Below are 24,744 nucleotides of genomic sequence, written 5' to 3'. Positions count from 1 at the left end.
ATAAATATTAATTATTAAGTATTAGGGAAAATAGGAGTTCTTATCAAAATTCGACTCATTGGCTAATAAATACCGTGCAAGCACGAAAAGGCTGATAATGGACACACTGTTAATTACTGCGCATGTATTTCAGAAATTGGTCAGAATAATTAACAATTACGAGTAATTTTCTATTCCTCGCGGCTCGTGTTCCCGCGAGGGACGACGTTGCTTAAGAGAAAATGGCCACTCTCCGGCGAAATGGGCAGACTCCGCCAGGACTATATAAGATTAAAAATAGAAAATGGTCGGAGCAGTCTTTCTCAGACTCTAACGAGCAATCTCCGCCGCGGGAAAAGAAAAAGAAAAGAACTCGCTCAGGATACGAAGAGCACGCGCGCGTCGCGAGGTCGACCGGCAAAAGTGGCATTTTCGCGGCCTCCCGCTTATTACCGCGATTTCAGCAACAAACGCAAAAGTCCGATCCGCCCGAATGTTTCGAAATCCCGTGCGATTGCGCACGACACTCGCATACCTGGACGCGCTTTATCGAACCGCGGAATTCGCAATCGGCTCGGCTCGTCCATGCCGAAAGCGTCTCGGCAGCAACACCTGCGCGCGCGGTTTCGCGAATGCCCAAGAATGCGACCACTGTTGGTTTCTCTCACATTGTCCACCCGGCTTCGGGAACGCGGAATGGACAACACGGGCAGAGAAGATACCATTTTTTTTTTATGGGAGACTCAGCTCCCTTTCTGTACCTTTGTCCGGCTCGATTGGCCTTTCGGTGTCAAGGAATGCGACACGCTTAACCCCTTGCGCCGCGACTACTTTCACGTTAATTAATACTTATTTGCCTTTGATAGTTTCCTCGATAGGATTATTTTTATTTCTTCTATCGTATTCATTAAATTTTATTTCGATTCATAAAAAACATTTATATTGTGTCATTATAGGTTAATTCGATCTACTAGCATTTTTATATTCTGCCAACACTAATTTCACATTTGTTTCATTTATAGCGAAAGGTATGTAATATTCACAAAATTATAGAATTATTAGCTCGGAAATATTGGTTGCCATGACAATCGCTTCGCAAACTACCGGTCGGGGTAAAATGCCGGCTTATAGGCCGCCGGTCGGTAAAGAGTTAAAATCGTAACCGGAGACGCAGGAAATGAGAACGAGTGGCGACAGAGAGAGAAAGAAAGAGAGGGAGAAGTGGCCAAGGCGTTTTCCGGGTTTGGCCATATTGCCGCGGTTGCAACCACGACCGGCCTCGTCACGAAACAGGAAAGGAAGGCCGCATTCCATCAAACAATGATAACTGTAAAGCCGGCCGGGGCTTGGACAAATCGGACTATTCCGACCGCCATTCAGCACCGTTCATGGGAGAGACCTCGCGCGAGCCGCTTCTACAATTCACGCTGGACGCGTCCGACATGACAATTTCATGAATCAGGGCTCCCACCTTCGGGCTGCACAGAGAGCCCCGGCCGGCTTCCCGGCGTATCGAGAATTCCCCTAGTCACCGTTCATATCCGATTATGCGAGCTGCGCCCAGACGTAACGTCCTAATCCGCGATCTACCCGCGAAATAAACGCGCAGCCTCCGAGCAAATGTGAGAACGGCGAGGAAAGTAGTGCGAATTGTTCGGACTGCTCCGAGACCTCTGTTTCTGGAGACTGCTCGCCGATTCGACGAACATGGAAGTTAACGAAGTTCTCCGAGCCGCGTTGAATGATGCACGCGCGTTCCGATGGGCAACCGTGAAAAAATGCAAGTCTCGAGGCTTCCAGGAAAGTCTTCGAATTAGCAAGAAAGGTGGAAGATCGATGAAAAATCGGGTCCCAAGCCATCCCAGGACCGAATAGCATTCGCTAGACTGACTCAGCGCCGGCCCGGCTAAAAATGCCGGGGGAGTGACCCGAAAATCGATGTATTTTCGGAGCCGGTTCCCATCAGACGGATTGGTAGACCGCTTCGCGCGTTCCGTGTCCCCAGGAATATATTTATTCTAGCCGCGCGATACATCACCGACGGGATCCCACGCGTTTCGTTTCGTTTCGTCATCGTAGCTAGCCAGAATCCGCGTAGGCGACCGACAACAATGTTTTATTTTCTTCGGTGCACCGCGAGCGCCCAGGCGATCGGTAGACAATCTTTGGAAACGATTATATTATCGATCCTTTTTCTGGCAGGACCGCCGGCTACGGCCGGCCCCCCGATAAAAAAATCAAGCGACTGGCACGAATTCAATGGCCAGTCTCGCCATTGTCCTATTTCGCGGACCGGTCGCTCATAGTCGCCCGCTGCTCGAACACCTGTGCACGCGGAACACCGCTCTCGCTCGTCCCCGGTGAAATGTCAACCGGCGCGATTGGTCTACACCTGCTGCGCGCCGTTCGCCCGCGCCGACGATTGCTTTACTACCGCTATCTCACCTTGCGTTTCAATCCGTTCACGGGGGTCGGTTTTATTGTTGCGAAGATTTAGGCGACGGACACCCCCGGCGGATCGAGATTAATGAACGTCCCGGTCCAAGCATCGTGGCGTGTCTCGGATCGCGTCGACGGTAAAAATGCCGGCGCTTCCATCCGTGTGCAAGCGATCGGCCACGAATCGAGTACCAAGGTCTGGAAGCCCGTAGAAAGTTTCACAGTCGATCGATCACCGAATCGTAGAATCGTGGAGGAGCAGGATTCTGCGGAGCTCGTTGCGATAAAGGAAGACGGTCGTCCGGTGGCGATGCCGAAGAAAGGAAAGCCAGTGGTGGTAGCAGTTGGCCGCGACTAATGGAGTTGATGGAGTTAACAGTAATTCAGCCAGCTGGACTCGGCTCCGGTGGAAGGGAACCGGAGCACGTTCGCCAATTACGGGCGGAGCGCGCAACGGCGGACCATTGTTTAGGTGGGCCGTTGGTGTCCGCTGATTTGGGCAATCATCGCGGACAAAACCGTGGACAACGGGCAGCCTGTTTCGTCGCGTCGCTAGGCTATAGGTATCTTGTTCACGGAGCCGTGACCTCGATCGAAGAATGCGCGGAGATTCGGTCCGCGTAACGGGACCACGTAAAATCCACCCGGGGCCACGACGACGTCGCGCCGTTGTCGCATCGTCGTCCCCACCGGGGAAAAAAAAAATGTAGCGTGCTCCGCTGTCCTGTCCGCCGGATACCGTCCCGTTAACGACGAGAAAACGTCGACGTCCGAGGAAACGGGGACAAAAACCGTCCGAGGATATTACCTCGCTAGCTTCGCGGACGAGGTGGAAGATGGAAGCTCGGCCGTAAGGGTCCCCGATAATCTCGTTAGCCCTCTGCCACTCAGTGTCGGACTTAACCCTGGCACCTTGGCCTTCGACGTGCTCTTTTTCCTTTCGACGTACGCGATTTAGCATAACGACACCCTCGCGGCGAGGGGAAAATATTAGACCGCCTCAGGGACGAACGATTAAAATCTGCTTCCGACTAAGAAGTCGTTCCGCTGCTACGCGATCGAATTATCGGTCGAGAATTTATTCGTCCAACCGCTGCTTTCATCGTCAGAATGCTAGCCTCTTTCTAGTTTTATTTTACTCCGTTTGCTTAGACTAGGCGGTGACTTTCGGAAGAGCGAGGGTCGCCGTTGTTTTTCCGTGGTCGTCTGACGCGTCCCGTTCGAAGTCGAGGAAACGGAAGTTCGTCACGGGCCGGCAAATATTTGGTACAATTTCGATAAGATTCTTTATCGGAGGGTATTCGATGACTAAACCAGCGTCGTTAAAACCGACCGAAAGATAATTCCGAAACGGAGCAACGGTTGTGAAATGCCCGGGGGGTTGTTGGACAAAAGGAGCACGTGTGAGTCAGTGGAAAATCGGCGCGCGAGTCGCCGGTGTGCGCGTTCCCCGGCCAGCCGGAGACTTTCGCAAGATCCGGGAACGCCGCGGACAATTTGTGACGTCGAGCCTCGAAAGCGTTCTCGAAGCTGTCGGCTCGAGGAAGTCCCGATATAAGGTTGGGAAAGGCCCGCCCCAAAGGCTTGACGTCACGCGTAATCGCTTCGATTCCGCAAATCGCTTAGCCGGAGAGACAAAGATACCGTCGTCTTTCGATCGACGCGCGCGCGCGAATCGGTCGCGAATCCGCTGGAACCTGCTCGAAGATCCTCGCGGATCAGCGGATCGGAGGAGCTGCCGCGGTAATTGCCAGCAGCTCCATCAAGAGACGCCAGAAAAACGACCGTTGCGTCACAGTAGGAAGATTCGCGGCTATTCCCCGAGCAAATGCGTTTCGCGACGATGATGATGATGACGCCGCGTGGCCGACTTTGCGGCTAATGACATCAGCCAGATTTTTATCCCCGTTCCTTCTTCCCGATTCGAGCAAGAACACGCTCGCGCGGCTTCTGTATTTAGAGCAGGGTTTAGCTGCGATCTTCCTGGTTCGGTCAAGGTGTTCCTCATTTTCCGTGTTCGAGAATCTATCAGTCGTTGCGATCGAGATCGCAGTTCTATCACGCAGAATTTAACAAATAAGGTTGAACGAAATTTTCCCTATTTTCGGTGTCCTGGAATTTCGCAGAGACAGCGACTCTCTCGAATCTTTGAGGAGGCGTCTCCGACACTGTTGCGAAAGTCTGAGCAAATAGAATGTATCTTCGGCGATGATTGACCGGTACCAATCTCGGTGGATGGGGGGGGGGGGGGGGGGGGGGGGGGGGGGGGTAGTGTCCAAGCGCTGCGTAATTAAATCGGAACCGGAGGTCGATCGACCTTTGTCACCGCGGCCGGCGAATGAACACGAGCCGATGATTCAGTTCATCCTTCGACGAGCGCGCCTACCTTGTGTCCAATGACGGCTCCTTTTTTTTTTCTCTCTTCTCGGCGAGATAACGCAGGCGTCCCGTTTTGGCGGAGCGCGCACGATTTGCATCGCATTCCGTTTCACCATTTACAGCGAATAAAAGCTCGCGGCCGGGCCGTGTATCGAGAAGACCTGATTTCCTTGGGAACAAAGAATACTTGGACGCGCGTGCCGTTGCATTAGTCACCGCCGCATTCTTCTCCCTCTATTTTTTTTTGTCGCCGGAATTAATGGGAGCCCGTTGCGGCGATACAGCGCGTCGGTTATCTGCGCCGCGAGCTAACCAGGAAAAAAAGTGGCGAACGAACGCGGGGCGCCGATAAATAATTGCGGGCAGAATGCCGTTTCGTTCGGATATTAAATGTATAACGAGCAATAAACGGCGTTGCTGCAATAGCGAACTTCTCCGACTATATTATTCACCGTATAACAATGGGATAAGATAAACCATCGCTGATAAACCATGATCAATAGTCGGAACAGATATATTCTGCGTGTACAGAGGGAGAGCGCGCGATCGACTGGTTGCATAAGCAAGAAGATTCGCGTCAAACGAATTTCACTTTTCGTACGTCAGCGGTATCGGTGAAGTTAACGTGTAGCACCGCTACGATGTAGCCGGGTGCTAAATTAAGAGAAGACTCGTAAACTTCACCGGTTTGACACGCTTTTCAGGTACACACATAAAAGTGCAGGAGCTACTGACCGTGTGCAGTTAGTCGTCTCGGGAAATAGAGATACGCTTCGTTGAATCAATAGGCTCGAGCAATTACGACTACATAAATTTGTAGAAGATTAGAACCAGCTTCTGTGTATGTTTGCTTGAAGTTAGAATAAAGTTAGTTTCACGAAATCTCTTTAAACTGGAAACATAGGATTAAACGATGCGGACACCCTCGAGACCTGGTAGAGGATGAAAAGGAAGCTGCAAAACCGCTAACAAAAATCAGAATAAAGAATCTCTCCCCAAAACGGTGGCACTCGAACACAAAGCGGCGGAGGAGCTCGGCACGGTCGATCTCCGTCGGATGGCAGGAGAGATCTCCGGCGTTATCTAAAGGGGCCACGGAATCACGCTCATCTGCTTCGTATCTGTCTGTTCTGGCTCGGCGGCTCGTGTCGAGTCGAGTCGAGTCGAGAGGCGAAGTTCGAGAGAGATTTCTTTGTTCGGCGGGTTCCCGGCCGCGGGGTCCCCCCGATCATCGTAGACAGCCGATCGCGGTCGCCGATGCTAATGGCGCAACCGCGTAATCGTGTTTCCACGTGCGGTGCTGCACCTGAACGTGAGTAACGAGCGTCTGCTAGGAAACCGGGCATGCAGGAATCTAGGAACAACCGGCTGTTGCGCTCGCCCGCGGACCATCCAATCGCGGGAAAGGACAAAGCATATGGCGAACCAGCGCAGCTGAACGAAGCCGGCCCCGGCTGGGCGAGTGTTGCGTCAGGGATTCCTGCCGACCGGGACACCGGAGCTCTTTCGCGGTGATCTAGCCCGAGCCATCGATATATGGAGATCCACGGAAACCGCTGCTAAGTCGATCCCCAGTCAGTCTCTCGAACGCTTACTGCGAATCTGCGAACGTTCTGCAAACGCGAATGTTCTCTATCGCGAATCGTGATTTCAAACAACTTGCCAGCCGAATGAAGTCCATTAATAATAATTATTAATTGTAATGCTGTCTATTAGATGTCGGCACAACCATTTTGTCGAGCACCTGGAACTTTCTTGAATCTGATGCTACAGAGATAATCCAGCAATGTGTAACAACAGCCTCGAGGGGCGCGTTGATTTAGGTATCGTAGGATGACAAGCTGGATGACCGGTGATTAAGCGCCAGCTCGATTATTGTAAATCGGTAATCGTCGCGGCGGAAACAAGATGGGGACCGGCGATGCAAAGTTCAGGCAGATATAGTCCGGTGTTTGTTCGAGATCAAGGGAACGCCGGCGACAAACCAGTTTGTTCACGGTTTGTCGCGGCAGATACCTAGGTCATGAAGAAGGTCGCCGAGGGCAGAGTTTGCCACCGGGATTAGGCAAACTACAGACGGCCGGCTTTGCGTCTCCTCATTCACGGCTGTGCGGAGTAAGCGTTCGCGAGGCGAGACGTGGCGAGGCGACACCACGGGAATTCAGGACTATGCCCCCGGTCAAATTTAGTCTTGTCGAAATCTTAGTCAGCGAACCTCCGCGCGACGTTCGAGTTATTTTACGACAAAGGCCCTCTCTCTCCCTCGCCTTCTCCCTCGCTCTCTCCCGGCCCCTCTCCTTGCCCACGTCGCGAAGTTCTTTTTCAGCGAGCCCCGTTTCGTCGACGAAGCATAAATGCTACAGGAGTGAATGACTTATTTTTAAAGGAGTCCCCGTTACGCGTAGACGCGCGACGATCGCGCTGGTGAAGTCACCGCGCGACTTTGGGCGCGAAAATTCGGCATTTAAAAATGGATCCGCTGCAACCTGAGATCGCCGGCCCCCATCTCCACCTATAAAGACTATTTCTTAAGAAACCATCGAATAAATCCCCTTGTTCGATCATGAATTATAACACAGCTGGCGAAAAGTCTAAAGGAACGCAGTTTTCCCAGTCTTATAATACAATACTCGATGGTCAAGCTTTAAAGGTAGGTTTACTGTTAATTTCGGAGTTTTGATGTTTGCCATATCATCCAGAAAATAAGTTGCATTATTTGCTCGTTTGTTGGCAGTATTCCTCACGGCTTGCCGCAGTCGTTATCCTAGGCGGATCCAATTACCCGGCCCCGAAGACGTGAATCACTGTTGTCGGTGCAATTTCTAAAGATAATCTTAGTCACCGTTAATCCTCCGTGAACGAGTCCTTCCCGTCGCCGATTCACGGGCCCGAGAGTTCGTCGATATGTTTTTTCGGTCCGATCACGGCGTGTTCGTTTCGTATTGTTGTTTGCTCGTGTCCGCGTCGATGGACAACCCTCGACGATGATCAGGAAGAGAGGCCGTACGGCAAACACCGACGAGAACCTCCGGTCCTGTTCGTTTCAGATCCCGGACCGCAGATAAATTATTTTATCAACAAAACAAGTCGCTCGCGCCATCGCTGTTTACTGTGTCAGACGCGCGACGAGATTTTTATCTGGCCAAATTGATATCGCCGGCGCTCGCGGTGCATAGCTAATTTCTTCCAGCATTCGTCGACCGCTGAACGAAGGAAGACTTCCTCCTTGACATTGATAGCAAGGTAAAAGAGGCCACGAGTAGCAGATTAGACGAGGTTACGCTTTAGCGGCCGGCTATTAGGCCGTCATCCGGGCAGCAATGAGAACCATTGAATTCTTACGAATAATCTCCTAAACTCTGAAGGGATCGTGGAAGATAAGGAAGAGATTAGAGATGGCATGGTCGGCTAACAGCGAGGAGAATTGAAAGAACTATCGGGAGAGCGATTTTCAGGAAAACGTCCAAGATCGTTAATTGTTCAAAAGGCGATGGATCCAGGTGGCGTCGAAGAAAAATTGGACGAAATATCTGACGATAACCGATCGTCGCGGAAAAAAAAATAAATACTCGCGACGCATTCGAGACTGATTGCTCGCCGCGATAACATCTACACAAAAGGAGGCCTTGATGGATCGATCCGATCGGCCGAACGAAAACAATGATCTATGAGCCCGTATCGAAGTTATCGCGCGATCCAAGGGCGAAAGAGGAGGCGGCGGGCTCCGGAAGGAGGAGGAGGAGGAGGTGGTGGCAGAGATCGTGGCAAACACGAGCGAAGACGATTCGCCGGGGCGTTGCGTTAGTCTTCGTGGCGATTTTCACGGTCTGATAAAAGGTGGCGAGGGAAACTGCGCAGAATGGTTAAAAATACGGCGCGAGCAAAGGCTTGAAAATACCGCTCTCTCAGACAATACACGCATCCGCGGGCATGCAACTCCGGCTGGTAATCGGCGAAATTATCTGGCGGAGATAAGGCAGCCGGGATTTCGCGAAACCCGCCGGCGGTTCTCGCGATACGTCAATTAACCGGGAATCAATTTACGCGGAGATCGCCGTTCGGAGAAGCCGGTTCTTTTCGCGCGAACGCGGAAATCGATTCGACGGAAGAACACGAGGATATTTACGGTGGAGTCGCGCGAGACTCTCGCGTCGGACGGATACTACCGCGAAACAGTCGGAACGCCGGGAAATCGAAGTTCGGCGAACACCGGCAACAGAAATCGCGAGATTCGGCGAACAGCTCGCGACGAGGAAGTCGCGAACTCCGGAGTCCGCGGCGCGTTGTTGTTATTTAAATTCAGCACGCGCGTAAACGCCGAGTCGCGCGTTCCGCGGGCTGCTGTTCGCCATCGATTATCTAATCGCATTTGTTCAGCGGCAAACCTTGGAGGAATCAAGGCTAATCGTTTTACTCCGACGAGCGTCGTTGGGCTGCTACGACGAGTATAATCGAACAAGATCGACCGGCGATGACGGTGGAGATGATTTTCTCCGCTGTTCCGTTATTTAACAAAGAACGAACACTCTCCCGCGAAAAGGCACGTAAATTCGCAGGTGAAAGTGCATCGTAAATTACCGCGGCGCGATACCATCCTCGCCAATTAACGTAGCCGGTTAACGCGTGATTCATCCCGCTAGGGGAAAAACCGTCGCAAAAAAATCGGCGAGCGCTTTGTCATGCAGCGATCGAACGCAATCTAATAAGACCGCGCGCGACGGCCCGCGATGCATCAGCGAGAACAAAGGAAGATCGCGTGCACGGGTCTCTCTTATCGCCGAGAAAAATGTTTCCTTTTCTTTCCCCCCACCGTCTCCTTGGAATCGACGCAGATATCGGGGAATATCGCGGAGGACGAAGAGAGCATGATGGACGGAGAGAGAAAGAGAGAGGAGAGCGAGGGAGAGAGAACCGGCAGCGATCGTTCAGCTGGTGTCCGGCCCGATTGTCTCTCTCCCGTCGTGGTTCTCCTCCCCGCGGGCGCGCGCGCGCGCTCTCCCGGCCCCGCAGAACCGGCAATCGGTGTCACTATGTCGAGCTGCTACCGGTGACGTCACTTCTCAACATCGTCAACACTCCTTGCCCCCCCCCCCACCTACCACCTCGCGTCCACGACACTGAATAAGGAACGAACGGGAGCGATTAGCAGCTGGCAGCTAAGTGCGCGCGAAAACCGGCTTCTCGCGCTGCGCGCGGATTTCATTGTCCCTAAGAACTCGGACCGGAGGCAACGTAAATGGGGCACAACCAGCGTGAATCATCCTTGCGCTGTGAGTCGGCCGTGGCTTCGCGCGGACTCGCGGATTTCTACGACGGATCTCTTTAACGCGACTTTGACTTATGCTTCTCGACGCTATCAGCTGTCTCTTCGCGAAATCTTTGCGGCCCACTCCAGTGCGACCAACGACCAACAGGGTCGATCAGTAAATCGTTCTTTGAATTGAAATAGCCGAAAAGCCCGGCCAAATTGTCCCTCTTGGTGGAAAGAAAAGTGGACAGCTTGAGAAGAGGGAACACGCTTCGCGACTTTTGTAATAACAATGAATAATGGTATTTTCTATTGGCGAGTTGTTCAGCGTATCTTTCGAGAGAAATTTCGCTCCGTTGAACCAAGCTTTGCGAGGTGTGTGGAGAAGAGAGGCTGCTTTCATCTAGCTTTCCTGTAATAGAGAAATAGAAGCTTTCCTCGTTTTGCTGCTCGGATGGCGAAACAGTTACCGAGGCGCGGTGCTTTGCACGAGCAATCCTCTAATCGGTGAAGAATATCATCCTGCTATCGAGTAAAAGTCTAGGCGATCGGTACGGCGAATAGAAAAACGATCGCGGTCCGAGCCTGTGCAGTTTAATCGGGACTTGAATCGATAGCGGAGATCGGGCCGGCAGATGTTTCTGGAATTTCCGTTTAGCCGACGCGTCTCGGTGATCCTCCCGCGAGGAGCTCCACGTACCAAAAAGCAGGTCACGCAACGGCGATAACGGTAATCCGTGCAGCCGCGGTGCAATGGCGTCCACGTGGAAAAGCAAACGCAGAAAAGTGGCTTGAGAGGCGCGTATCTCGCGCGGGATCGCGGACCGTTCGTAATTGTCTTCGGGGCCGCGATAATGATCGCGAGGATTTCCCCCTTGGATCGCTGCCATCGCGCGCCCGGCAATTTCGGAAATCCTGCCCCGCCGCCGCCGCCGCCGCCGTCGCTGCTCCGCGGATCCCGTTCGTTGTTGCCATTATGACGGATCGTAAACGCGAAATCTCGGCGAACGGACTCGCCGTCTTTTGATCTCGATTCGAAACACCGAATCCAGATGTTCTTTTTGCGACGGCAAAAAGAGCCGGAGATCGGGGAAAAAGTTGAAACGAGTTGAAACAGATTCCAAAAAATGGCCGGCAAACGGACCGGAATCGTTCTTTTTCTGCGAAAATAAAGCTATCTGCTGACGTATACCGATACAGAATCCAATTATCGAAGAGGCACGGAAGTACGCGCGATGAAAATTTGTTTATTCATTTATACATACGAGTAAAAATTCTACAATGAAGAACTAAAGCCTGATATTAATATAATACAGTGAATCAGCGATTTAGAATTCTATGAATATGTTGAATTCGTCGCTACTGTCATCAATAAATCATAGTGTCCTGTAGATTGTTATACGAACAGAGTTTCGCGAATCGCGAAGAGGAAGACGGTAGCACAGATTCGCTCGGCGTTGTTCGGAAAACGGAGGATTCTGGGTCGGTATTTATATTTCGACCGGTATTCCAGAATACATGTGACTTGCCGGGCGATTGAAATAGACGATGGTACGCGGCGACGGGGCACGATGAAAAACGACGGAAGGAGGATAATTGGGCGCCGGTTTCCGGTGAGGCGTCGCGCTCTTGACGTCGTCTTTCAGCGGATTTACCCCGGCGTGATCGTGACACAGTTGATAAATTTAAGGCCGGCCGCAGAGTCCTTCGTTCTCAGCCTCGTCAAATTGCAACAATAGCCGCTGCGAACGGTTTCCACGGCTAAACTCCGATGACGTGTGCTCGCACGGTGACGCACAGCCCGGTGTAGGAAGAGGAGCCGCGATGACAGTGACGTTCATGGCGGCCGCGATGCATGTATATTGCCGGCCGGCCCGACTTCCTTTCGCGACTGTATTTTGCCAGCGGTTTCGACGCCGCGTTTCACATCGGAACGAATCGATCTTTCGAAGCGGAACCGGATCAAAACACAGAGCCGATTCCGTGACTGGTCCCTCGCGGACCTCAGATTTTACGAATCGTAGCCGCGAGCGGTCGATGAACCACGGATTTAAGAGGCGGACATATTGAACTGGAACGATCGAATGACTGTTTTTCGAGGTGAACGGAGGTATTGAATACGGCGTGGAAGATGTCATTGTTCCCCATAACTGTGAATTACTTCCGCTAGCTAGAGTCCCAGATGCCACTGTCCTATCGATTTAGCTACCGAATTTAGCCTACTAGGAACGGGGACTGCCGGTAGAACACTCGGACTGCGCTTCGTGCTATTCTCATCCAGTCCGAATGTTCTTCTACACCTAGCGTTTGATACTGTTGGAAAGATAACCGAGTATATTGTTTAATCGGGTCGATTCGAGGTGCTCGAAACTTACGACAGAATTTTTCACACGGCGACGAATCGGCGACAAAGATTCTAGGATGATTACACTCGTAAAAGCGAGCTACGAGTCTTCTCACCCCGGGCAATTTTACGAAACCCGGTGCAAAATGCTGCGCCGATTTTTTCAGTTCCGATACATGAACATTCAATTACGAAAACGGCGGTACCAAACGACGACGACACCTGCAACGTCCGCGGCGCGACTTTGACCCTCTGTACTTTCAACGATTCTTCAACCTTCGATGCAAAACTTTGAGAAAGATATCGCGCGAGTAAAACACGGCGCAGCGCAAAGAGAAACGAAGGACGCGGTGGTCGACCTCTCGAGTACATATGTCCTATCGCGAGCGAACGATAGCTGAAAGTTTCGATCCGCTCGGGCATCGGCGAAACTTTCCGTGCAAGAAACTCGTGACACCGTGCGAGGGGTCCCGCGAGTCTTTCCACCGTGAAACCACAGAACGCCGGGCGACCATTCAAGGGTTAATTACCGGGCCGGAGGTGTGAGGCAACCGTCGGCGCGGTTAATCGTCGAACCGCGAAGGCGCGAGGCGCAACAGAGTGCCGTACGCACGCGGCGCGTGCATGCATAAGAGAGCGTCGAATCGAGTCCGCGAGCATTATCGAAAGGCGAGAGTGTCAACGTTCACCCGCGCGAAAGTGAAAATCTGGGGCTGCGAGAGCGGCGCGATGGCCGCCGGAGCGCTCGCGCGCGCGCACATACACGAGAGAACGCGAGGAACAAACCGGCGACGCCGACACGCGCTCTCGCAGATTGCCGGCGACGGCGACGAACGACGTCGGCGGGCGGGAAAAGGCCGGCCTGCGACGGTATCTAGGCTGCGACCCGGTTCGCGGTATCATTTGGGTCATTGTGTTCCGCCGGGTCCAGCGAAACCGGCTGAAACGCGGCCGAATGCACGGCGACGGCGTCGGCTTTAGCGTCAGCGTTCGGCGTCGCCCGGCGAATCCTGCGCGACCCTCCCTCGACGCATGTGCGTGCCCTCCGGGAGAGCCTGGCAACGCTATTCCACGGTAGATCGCATGCACACGTGCATACAGAGACAGAGAGACGCCGCGTCGCGTCGCGTCGCGCCGCGCCGGTCTCGTTATATCACAGCACAGGCGACGCGACGTTGCGTAAAATGTATACTGGCACTGGCACACACTGCTCGACGCTGTTACGGAGTACGTGGCCGCCTTTCGCCCCTCTACTGGCCCCTTTTCAAACCCATCCTCCACCCCTCTACGGCCCGAACCGATCCACGGCTTCCTACGAGAGCCGGTCACCTCCGTTCTGTCTCTCCGAACGCGGCCTTTAGGAGGGAATCTGCTTTCCTACTTGCGAAAATCTGAAATACTGCGGGCTGGATTATGGCTACTCTTTATCCTCCGTACCTTAACCTGGATATATACTTTAGCAAGTACCGTTGCTAAATAGTTGCCGAGTTTCTTCAATTTTGTAAAAACAAATTAACATATTAGGATCGATTTTTATATATTTTTAAGCAGCGGTGCGAGTTCCTCAGAACTCTGCGACTCCAATAGCGCGCAGCTAAAGTTTGTTTTCATTTTTCACCCGGCCACCCACGCGACCCGCATTCCCGACTCAACCCCTTCATCCCCATTTGTCCGAGCGCGGACACAACCCCGTTGACCAGCAAGAGAGAGAGAGAGAAGCTACGCGTTCCGATAACGCTTCGACGGGACGATGCATCGGTGATCTGCAAATCGGTCGTCCCACGTGTTACGAAACGCTCGGACCTACGTGTGTTAGCCGGCTGATCGATGCGGGAATCCTAGATGGAATCGGACACGGGAGCTTGTGCACATTCTGTGTCAATAGTCAATGTTACAGCCCGCGGCAGCCTGCTGTACTTTTCGGCGCTGCACCACCCCTACCGTCGCGTTTCGAACAATCGCTAAACTCATCCTGTTCGCGACCGCATCGTATGCCCGGCATTCGCCGGATTGACCCATCGTGAAAGCGACTCGTCCACCGTGTCATTTGATTCTCGTTTATTAGCGCACTTTGCCCGCGATCGAGCAAACTCCTTTTCCTACGCGACGTCTTCGAGTATAAAATGTGACGAAACGGAGCGTCGATGTCACAATTTGTTTAAAAATAAATCCACCTGACTCGTCGAAACGCCGACCGACCGCGAACTCGTTAACCGAATTACTTTCGCGCAACGAATACGCGCGAGTTTTCTCGCCGATTTGGACCGAAAAGAAAACGAGTTGAGCAACGGCATCTCTGAGAAAAGAAAAAAAGTCACAGTCGAAGAAGCTCGTCAATTGTCTTGAGAGCGATGTCGAAAGACGGAATGACCGAGCCCGTCCCCGCTAATTGCGTTTCCGTGGTACGCAAACATCCGAGGAACACGCCCATCGTGCCCGTAGGAGTAATTTATTCACTTGTCTCGTTAAATCATCGAATAAGGTGCCGTTCGGCCGGGACGGGCCGGCCGGCTCGATCCCTCTCGACGCCTACCGTACAACGCGACGAGCGGGGTCTTTTCGCCGGTGTTTGCGCCGCATAAAATCGTTAAATCGATGCTGCACAAGGCCATCCGTCTCGTTCCACATAGTCGGAAGCCGGCCGGCTCGCGAACGCGCGCGCTGCCGACTCGCTCGCGCGTTGGAAAGTCATAGAGCGGACGCGCAACAATGCGGGAAAAGGGTCGAAGGCGAAGCGCATCCGAGCGCCCCCGGCGGCTGGCTCTCTTTCTCCCGTTTTCCCAATAGCCGAGGGGGCACGGTGTCCGTGGGAGAATCGGCTCGGCGATGCGTAGACTCACCGGGGAACGGATAACTATCCGGCGAAGGCTCTTGTTGCCTCGCGAATGCCGCGATACGCAACACACACCGGCGGCTCGAACGCGAACGCGCGCGCCGATCGGTACCTTCTCGACCCACTTTTCTGAGAAAGGCCCGACCTCGCTTTTCTCTTGGTGCAGCAGATACGCGCCACTTTTCCTCGCGTCCTCGTATTCTATGCAACAACGCCGCCGCTACTAACGATCGGACCCTAAAGATCGCCACCACGGCCTTTGACGCAACAGCTGCGCGCGGATATGGGAGTCCGGCTTTCGCTCTTCGTTTGGCGCCCTCCCTCTTGCCACCCCCTTCGATCCGGCCGTTCGTTCTCCTTCAATGTCCACGGCGAACCGCGCCGACCAACGAAATTATTTTCATACGACTCGCGCGATGCCTGCGAGAATCAAAAAGCCTATCGGGGAAAAGATCAAGGTCGAAGAGCTGCGAAAGAAATTATAGCTGGAGGGGTTAGTCGAAGAAGGTGCAACAATTCCGAACGATGAAATTAAACATTTTGCGCGAAGCAATCCGAAATTCGCCGGCTGGAATACCTAGGGTGGCTGCGAGTTCGAGGTTCTTCGGAAACCTCCGCAGCATTCGAAGAGCGTGCAGCAATTTTGAATAAGAGTTAATACAGCAGAGTTGCTTTGTTCCGCAACGGATCTTAGACCTTAGAGAGTGTTCGGGGAATTCCGAAGTGTTTCCCGGAGTTCCAGGGTCTTCGGAGTTCGAGTGTGGCCCTGTTGGTTCTAGCGACCTCGCGCTAGAGGCAGCACCGTCGCCCTAACGAGGTTGCTGGAGCGAGCGAGAGCCATCCGCTGTCGTATTCTTTTCAACCCTTGGAAAGTGAATGTCGAATGCCGATCACCGTTACGGCCAGAACGCATCAAAAGCAACCGGATACTACGCGAGTCAGTTATTAAGTAGCAGAGCGGGGATGAACGGTGCCCGCTCTCGGTGTCCTCTCTTTCCCCGCCGCTCCCTCCTCCCTCCTCCTCCTCCTAACCCTCTTTCCCGTACGGCGACCGCAGGATGCCATAATGGGCGCGGATGCAGTCGAAGTCGCTCGTCGCACCGATAGAAATTGTTAGAAAGTACTGGAGGACACTCGGGCGATACGCATTCCGGCATACATTGGCCGGACCGCGTATGCGCAAGGTTACGCTATCGATCATAATTTACGACGCGTGCTGCATCGTTACGTCAGCGGGACTCGTTTGCGAACAACGCCGCCGGGTGGGAGACGCAAGACGCGTAAACTTACGCACACGGTCGATCAGCTGATCTCGACCGGCTGTCGTTTAACACGAGACAAGTATTTTCCAAGACAATACTTGTCACGATGGAGACTCGACTCTTCGGCGCTCCAACCACCGAACAGTAAAAATGCATCTAACTTCTGTTGGTTTATAACAATGATAAAATTAAAGAAAATTTAAATGAACAATTTTAAAGCGAAACAAGCGACTTTAAGAGATACATTTTTGCACGCGTCTGCAACCAATGACGTTGCAACCGGCTTGCTCCTTCAGCGTCTCGCAGACGCGTCGGGGAACAATGCCGCGTATCTTTATGCCGTAGGAATCTTGTGAACACCATCGTGGCTGAATGCGTGCTTTCGCGAGGAGACAACGAAATTCGCGAATGCACGCGTCGTTGCGTCGCGTTGCACCGTCACCGGCTAGAACGTTGCAGTCCGCGTGGCGGGCCGGTAACGAGGCTCGCTTCCGCCAACGGCATTCAAGAACAACGATTCCGGGTAATCATACCAGCACGCGCGTTCCATTTCGCAAGTCCCTGCCGACACGTCCGCGCGGCGGCGGCGGCGCAACTTATTAAAAGTCCGCGCGTTTCGTGCGTACTACGCTCCCATTTTCGACGGATCGGCTTCGGCTTTGCCGGTGGATCTCGCGCCCGATGCATATGCATCGCACAGACACAGACCTGTTCCAATATCCAAGGTAATTGTACTCAAGCGTGCTAATGATTGCTACACAGGCGCAATCGCGGTAAACCGAACCGCGGGGGGAGAAGAGAGCAAGGGAACAGCGAGTAGGAGAACCAACAGAGAGAGCGCGCGCAAGAGAGAGAGAGAGAGAGAGAGAGAGAGGCCGTCGAATACCGGGCCGAGCAGAGAGAAGGCGTTGCATTGTAAACTCTATGACCGACTTTACGAGCGATCGGCTAGGATGCAGTGCCTCCAACCGGCCGGTCGGCGCAGTCGGCCGCCATGCTGTTTCCAAACCCGAAATCAAGCGCCGAGGAGAAAGGTGAAGCGATCGCGGCCGCAATTATGTCATAACTCCGGGTCGCGCTCGAAAGGTGGGGGGAGGCCGCGACGCAAGGCGGACCAGTTTTTGGGAATTTGTCGCGAGCGATCGGCTAGATCGACACCTCTTTGAAAGCCGGCACGCGGCGCGCCGTTCGACCGTCTTAACCCTTTGACAGATTTCGCATTCGAGACTACCTGCAGCTCGGAGAAGATCTAACATCTCGCAGTTACATTTTTTACAGTATTTTTACAACGGACATCTACGACGATTTAGGAATGTCCATACCACGGGGACACCGACCGCAAAGGGTTAAAAGGTATAGCCATCAAAATGGGCACTCGGCGACCGGCCACCGGCGAACTCGACAGTTTCGAGGTTACGCCACAAACGAAACTTATTCAACAGGAATTTCCGTTCCATTGTCATGTAGAAAAGTCCGAGGGCCGGTAGGAACAATGTCGAACGTTAATCGCGATCCCGGTTGCTATCGATCTACGCGCTGCTCTCTCTCTCTCTCTCTCTCTCTCTCTCTCCCCCTCTCTCTCTCTCGCCCCCTGCCCGTCTCCCTCATGAATATTCGGTTTTTAATGTATGTGCGCGCGGACGCTAAACAGACGCCAGTTTTCCAGGGCCGACCTTCCCGGCGCATCAGGGACACGTTTTATCTATTATTCCGGTGGATTGTGTAACATCGTTAGAAATTTTATGCCGCAATTACGGCCCGCGCTGTACCATAATACGTCTCGAATAAATGTGTATATTAAGATAAAGCATCTCCGTTTTCTCGGGAAAGTTATGTCACTGCGCGCATCGACGTAGTCGGAGTCTCGCGTGTTCGTCCGCGTGCGCATAGGAACGGGATTAGGCGAAGATGGTCGGGAGAAAAAAAATGTATCCGCGATGTCGCCCACTCATTTATGTTGCCGTTATCTCCAAAAAAAAAAACCGCGAGTCCTTTTGTCAGATCGTTTTTAATCTCTGCTCCTGACCGGGTAGAACTAACTCGGTCGGCTGCGAGTAAATACTTGGGCGGAGTGACCATCCGTGATCCATCTTGCATAACCTATTTACCGGCAAAGTGGTACGAGCGCACATGACATAATCCCCGTGCAACAGAACACGCGCCGTGGATTCCGGGCCTGTTCGGATACTATTTTAAATAACCCGTGGCGGTGGTGCCGGCGTGGTCGTCGGGCTTGCGCATGGCACGGCCGATGCGTGGCCGTTACGCAAATGACAGCGCCCGGTCGAAAAAACTCGCGAGCCGGCCGGGGAAAACCGACTCCATTCACGGACGGCGGAGAAACCGGCGCGGGACCGCGCCGATCTTTACGCGAACGTTTTCCTCCGTGGTCGATTATGGGAGAGGAAAAGAATTGGCCGTATCAATAATTGCTGATACACGAGCCGCGTCGAGGAACAGCAAAAAATGTCTATCGACGAGAGTTCGCAACCTCGAGCGAACCGAGAGGGGAGAGAAAGAGAGAAAGAGAGAGAGAGAGAGAGAGAGATTGGCCACCTGCTGCTGCGCAGCGCAGGCAACTAGAGCAATGAATTATACGTCGGATATCATCGTGCTGTCAGCAGCTGTTGGATGGACGGCGGCCGGCCGGTTCCGCGGCACAACGAGAATCCAAACATGCCGGATTCCCCGAGCAAGTTCAGCAGTCCGGTCTCGGTTAGCTAAAAGGAGAGCGAGAACCGAAGATAAGGACGCATTTGCCGGAAGTGTCAGTAGTAGAATGATAGCGAGTGAGCGCGCGCGCGGAGGGGATCGCGCGGGTACCACGCCGAGAAACATCCGCGTAGGGCTACGTCACCAACTGGACGAGACCGGCGCGCGTGCGGCGTACACGGCGTGCACCAGGCTTGTTTACATCGCGCTGTTGTCACGAACGTCGGAATGCAATGCCTCCATCTTCCTCTCTCCACGTAGAACTCTATATGGTCTCGGGCTATACGGGGTGTCGCGGCGACGCGTCGATCGCGGGAGCTTCTAATCGTTCGATGAAAATAGCGGGTGATCTCGTGAAAGCTGGAGGAGACCGAGGAGTCTCGAGGCGGGGAAGTATTCTTCGGCTGATGCCCGCGCGTCTCTCCATCCGCTCGAATCGTGTACGAATCGTTTTCGACGGCTGAGGGAGATCGATCGGGCGACTGGGTTTTCGCGGACCACCCTGTAGACGCGTCGCGCGCGTGCATGTGTGTGGAGTCGGGCCAGTTAGATTCGAGCCGCTGGTGCCGGGATATCTATCTTTGGATCCACTCACGGAGCGAGGCGAGCGAGTGAGCACGAGCGCGCGCGCGCGCGATCTCTTACTCAATCGTCTCACGCCCGTGCCGGTGACCAGTGACACCGTTAAACGCGGCCATTATTTCGAATGCGCCCCGCGGGTCGGATATTTCCGTGACGACCGTAGATAGAGTCGACGGGGATCACGCGCGGCAAAACGCGCGCGCTCTGCCGTCGCGCCGCGCCGAGCCGTGAGCGCGCGGGTTACGCGCGCGTAATAAACGCGCGGCGGTTGTGTTACCTTTTCGTCCCAGTGAAATGCACGCACGCGTCCAGTGACTCTCAACTTACTCTCGCGCGTTTCGAGCGCGACGATCTCGCGGGGGATTTCACGCGGTGCCCAGACCCTGGGCCGCCAGTGTCGCGCGGAGGACCGTTTCGCGCAACGGCCATTTTGTTCCTCTCTGGTGACGTTAACGGTACAGCCGGCGGGATCGAGGAAAACGAGGTGTCGAATAGCGAGGAGAATTACCGAGGAGGGAAGATGTTTACATATAGACGCGCAGGCCATTGACTAGTGCGCGCGCGGAAGCCTGAAAATCACCGCTCTCGGCCGTGCTTGCGCTAGCACAGAGAGGGAGAAAGAGAGGGAGAGAGCCGTCCGGCATTTACATGCTTCGACGACCTTCCACGTCACTAAAAAGTCCAAGACGCGACACGCGCGTGTAAACTCTCGCCCGCGGGAAACTCTAACGCGGCAGTCCTCGGTTGCGTAACAGTATCGGTGAATTAATTGCGCGCGATGACCGGCGCTTAAAGGTTACGAACTGTCGCGAGAAATTGTCGTCGTTGATTTCGAGCGAGGGGCCAACGACGGGAAGGAGACCTCTCTCCTGCCGATAAACACGCCCCGGACGGTCTCGCAATAAAGAAGCGTGTTTAATTCGCTGGCAGAAACGTGCGCAAGGATCGTTGACTGACCGTAAAAAATATCGGAACCGGACACCACGATTCGACCAGATCCGGTTCATTTTTCCTCCAACGAACGAGAGCGCCGCGGAGTTTCCACGAAATGGAACCGCGGTCACGCCTCAGCTACCTAACGGAGGTAGAAAGATATTGCGCTAATGCGTTCCACGTGGGGTCACCGGTAGCCGGTGCACTGGCGAGCACTACGCCCGTACTCGGTCCGCGCATAAGCCAAGCATGCTCCCGCATACACGCAAGCTAGCCTTCGAGCGAGCAGGTCGGCTGGCTCACGGATAACGATGGCCAGTGCCTCTCATTACGAATCTAACCGCGCCCACATAGCGGTATCGAGGCTGCGTACATTTCTTTGCCACGCCTGACCGATCGTAATAGCGCTATCCCCTCGGTTTTATGGGGTATTTATTGCTCGCGTTGCGCTCGCTACGTTTTTCCGCGAATCCGTAAACATCCGCCGGCTTCCAATTGCCCGGATCGGCGGATAGAGCGCGCTCTCTATCCGCGGCTGTAACCCGAGAAAGGCGTGTTGAAAATCGACGGGCTGGCCACGGCCGGCATCGCGGCGGCTCCAATGCCGCGGCAGAGCCGCCGGCCGCGGCGTTTCCTTCTCCGTTGACCCGCTCGTTAACCTATTGTGTTCATCCGCGGCGGATAATATACCCGTCCCCCGTTCCCCGGCGTTCCGATCCACCCCATTTACCCTCGAATATTCCGGTTAATCGCTGGATCACCGGCAGCGAGACGGATTCGATTGCCCCTGGGGCTGTGGATGCGTGGCACATAGCGAGCCCCACGGTCGTATCCAGATGCAACGTCGCAAGGTAACGCTTGCCCCTACCCTGCCGTGCTTCTCTCTATCCTGAGATCCCGTGGCGGAAGGGAGCGCGCATCTCTCGCTCATGCGCGCCGCGTAAATGGAACATCCACTCTATAGGTCGCTCGAAGAACGAGGTCACGAAAATTAAATTTTCTGATTAACGACGCCCGCTCTCGCCCGGTCCGCCGGTCGAGCCGGCGCGGCGTGTGCGCGCGCGCCATACAGAGAGAGAGAGAGAGAGAAAGATAGAAGAGAGAGAGAGAGCAAAAGAAGCGCACGGTGCACACAACAGAACCGGCAACAATGCCGGGGTAGCAGTAGCAAGCAGCCGCGGGGTCGACTGTCAGCGTCGGATTCCTTTCGACCGGCCGCGGAAACGGGCCCCGGCTTCGCCCTACACGCGGAAATAAAAAATAGCAGCGGGTCTGCGTAAACATGCCACAATTCGTCGAGCATGTCATCAATACGGCCGGTGCGGCGCGGCGCGGCAGCGTTATCGCGCGAGACCGCGTTTCCCCGCTCTGGAAAGCAGTCTCTCGGCTCGACGTTCCATGCCGACCGGGAGAGAGACACGGCTTCTGCACATGCGCGCCGGTTGAGTTTGATGCGCGCTAACCTGTGCTTGGATGCACCGAGACCCGCGACGGTCGTACGGATGACGTATCAAACCTCATTATATGCCCACAGCGTACCGCATTCGCGGAACTTTTTGCACCGCGTCCCTTTCGGAAAAATAACTCTGAACGATCGCCGCCGCTACCGGCGGATCGATCCGCGGACCGAGCGAAACGATCGCGTGCGACCGCGACCAGAGATTTTCCGATTTTCCCCGCGCACGCCTCGAGCCTGTTCCTTAACCTAACCGGAAACCGGAAACCGGTGAGCCGCAGCTCGGTCTCTGGTCTCGCCGTGAAATAATTAGAAAATCGTCGCGTACTCACCTCTTGGCCGTTCGGCGCGATCTTCACGTCCACCTCGTCCTGGTGCTCCCGGTGCTGCGTGACCTCCGCGTGAATTTCCCGGCCGTTGTACGTGAGATAAACTTTCTGTCCAGGCACGAGTCGCGCGGTAGTCACGGAGCCGAAGCCGGGCCCGATCAGATCGCGATCGGAGTATTCGGTGCTCGGGCTCGGCGGACGGCCACCGGGAACGGAATCGAACCGCACCGAGTAGCGAGTCTTCGGTGTAATGCTGAGGCCTGACTCAGAGGCGGCTGACGCCGGCGTTTTTACGGCGTGGATGACGCCGGTGTAGTACTTCCCGTCTTCACCGGGAGCACACACTCTGGTGCCGATTATGCTACGTTTCGCCAGCCTCTTGCCCGTCGACATTATTCGTGGCTGCTGCTGGTAAACGATCCCTCGGTGATCACCCACGGTAATATCGATTAATCGTTCGAGATCTCGCACTGATCGCCGCCACGGGTACACCGTGGTGCTATACTTTGTTTTCGATAGTATCTCGCCGCGAATAGTCTCTCGTGAATCGCATTTGCACCGGTTTATTATCCCTCTTTCCCACCGTTGTCTCTAAACCGGGGATCTCTTCCACGGAACGTACACGGCGATGATCACTGTTGCAGGAAAATCGTTAAATCACTTTGCCGGGCGAGGAACGACGTACGGCCGATCCAACAGTTCGATGCTCGTGAGAGACGATACGAGTGACGCGTCGGTCGATATTGTACATGAATCGGCTGAACATTAGCGGAAACACACTCCCGGCAACTGGACACCGACAACACCACAGAACCGTCGATTGAATTTTTTGACTGGTTCCCACCAAATGGGAACTCTATCGCTCTATCTTACTTTCTTTCTTCCTTTCTCTCTCTCTCACACTCTCTCCCCGTTCTCTCTCTCTCTCTTTCTCTCTGACACACGTACACACGCCGAAACAGCCGTCGGTTTAGGTCATCGTTCCACCGACGAAATCGTATACACTCTCGAAATCGGCAGTTTCGCATGCGAATCGCAACTCGCGGCACACGGCAATCGATTTTTTTTTTCCTAGACCGTGGAGAGACGCGGCGGCCTTCGAGGCCTGAACACAGAACTCAATGTATCAACAAAACGGCGTACACCGTTGCCTGCGTTTGTCACGCCGTCCGCATGTTCGAGGCACTTCGTGATGGATTTATCGTGATACGTTGTCGTGCACGCGGTAGATAGCATAATATATGACTGACGCTCGCCGGCAAGTCGAAATCCGGCACCTTACTGCAACCTGAACGAGCAAGCGGTACACGGTTGTATGGTATACAGACAGAAGTCAGGCGGCTCGCGGTTCCCGACATGTGACGCACAGCTGAGCGACCGGGGAGAACTGAGGATAGACTTCCAAACGGCTTTCACTGCGCCGGCCGGCCACCCGCCCGCCCGGGAAAAACAGCTGATAGATAACAACAAACCCACGTGACCCGGCCTCGAGCACCGATTGGACGCCCGCGCTGACCTACTTACTCTCATTGGCCGACCGCCCGGAGAACCAGAAGAACGAGAAAAAATCGCAGGCCAGAACCCTAGCCAAAGCGCTCCGCTCACGGAGACCCTCCACTTTCTCGACCCTCTCCACTCTCCGTGCGGCTTTACACGGCGTCCCTTCTGGCGTCCCTCTCTCTCTCCTTTCTTCCGCCGCGACGCGCCGTGTCGTCGTGTCGCCTCGTCGAATAACACCCGATTTATTTTCCTTGACAAAACCACCGTGAAATTATAAGCGCGTCGATCGGAACCCGTCTCCCTGACCGACCGTCGATAACCAATCCCGAACGATACGCACGCTCGCATCTCCGTTCACCGCGGAACGGGCTTTCGCAATCAGCTGGTAGCAACGTTAAATGCACAAGGCGGGCCGTTTTGACATCAGCTGAGGACGCGCGTGACGAAATCCGTGAACGATCCCGGCCTGTGCCAACCATGTACAAACCTCTCGCCAAAGAGACCTCGCTCACCAAGATATTCCCACTGTCGTTCGAATACCATACTGCGCGGCCGTTTCAATGAAATACCATGAATTTTCGCAGTTTCTCGTCACCGAAGGGGAACGGCCCTCGCATCGGCACGGGGTGCGCATGTTTCGCCGCGGGGGGACACGTTTTTTCAGAGAAAATCTGTGTTCGTGGTTCAGCTGACAGTACTCGGCGGCCATTTTACGTCAGCTGAGAAGGTCGGTGACGACACGGGCCGA

The 24,744-nt window shown here is 54.1% G+C and overlaps 1 protein-coding gene across 1 annotated transcript in view; it reads right to left on the bottom strand.

Moving 5' to 3' along the window:
* Glut4ef (Glucose transporter 4 enhancer factor) overlaps nucleotides 1-24,642 on the bottom strand; it is a 68,139-nt gene extending 43,497 nt beyond the window's left edge. The window contains exon 1 of the mRNA XM_078189295.1: nucleotides 22,500-24,642. Within this exon, the coding sequence (XP_078045421.1) occupies nucleotides 22,500-22,889 (390 nt within the window). The 5' untranslated portion in view covers nucleotides 22,890-24,642. The remainder of the gene's footprint in view (nucleotides 1-22,499) is intronic.
* Nucleotides 24,643-24,744: the final 102 nt, after the last annotated feature.

Source organism: Augochlora pura, chromosome 8 (assembly GCF_028453695.1).
Source record: "Augochlora pura isolate Apur16 chromosome 8, APUR_v2.2.1, whole genome shotgun sequence".
NCBI classification, from domain to species: Eukaryota; Metazoa; Arthropoda; class Insecta; order Hymenoptera; family Halictidae; genus Augochlora; species Augochlora pura.
Note: the sequence above shows the minus strand (reverse complement) of the source record. Positions and strands in the feature narration are given on the sequence as shown.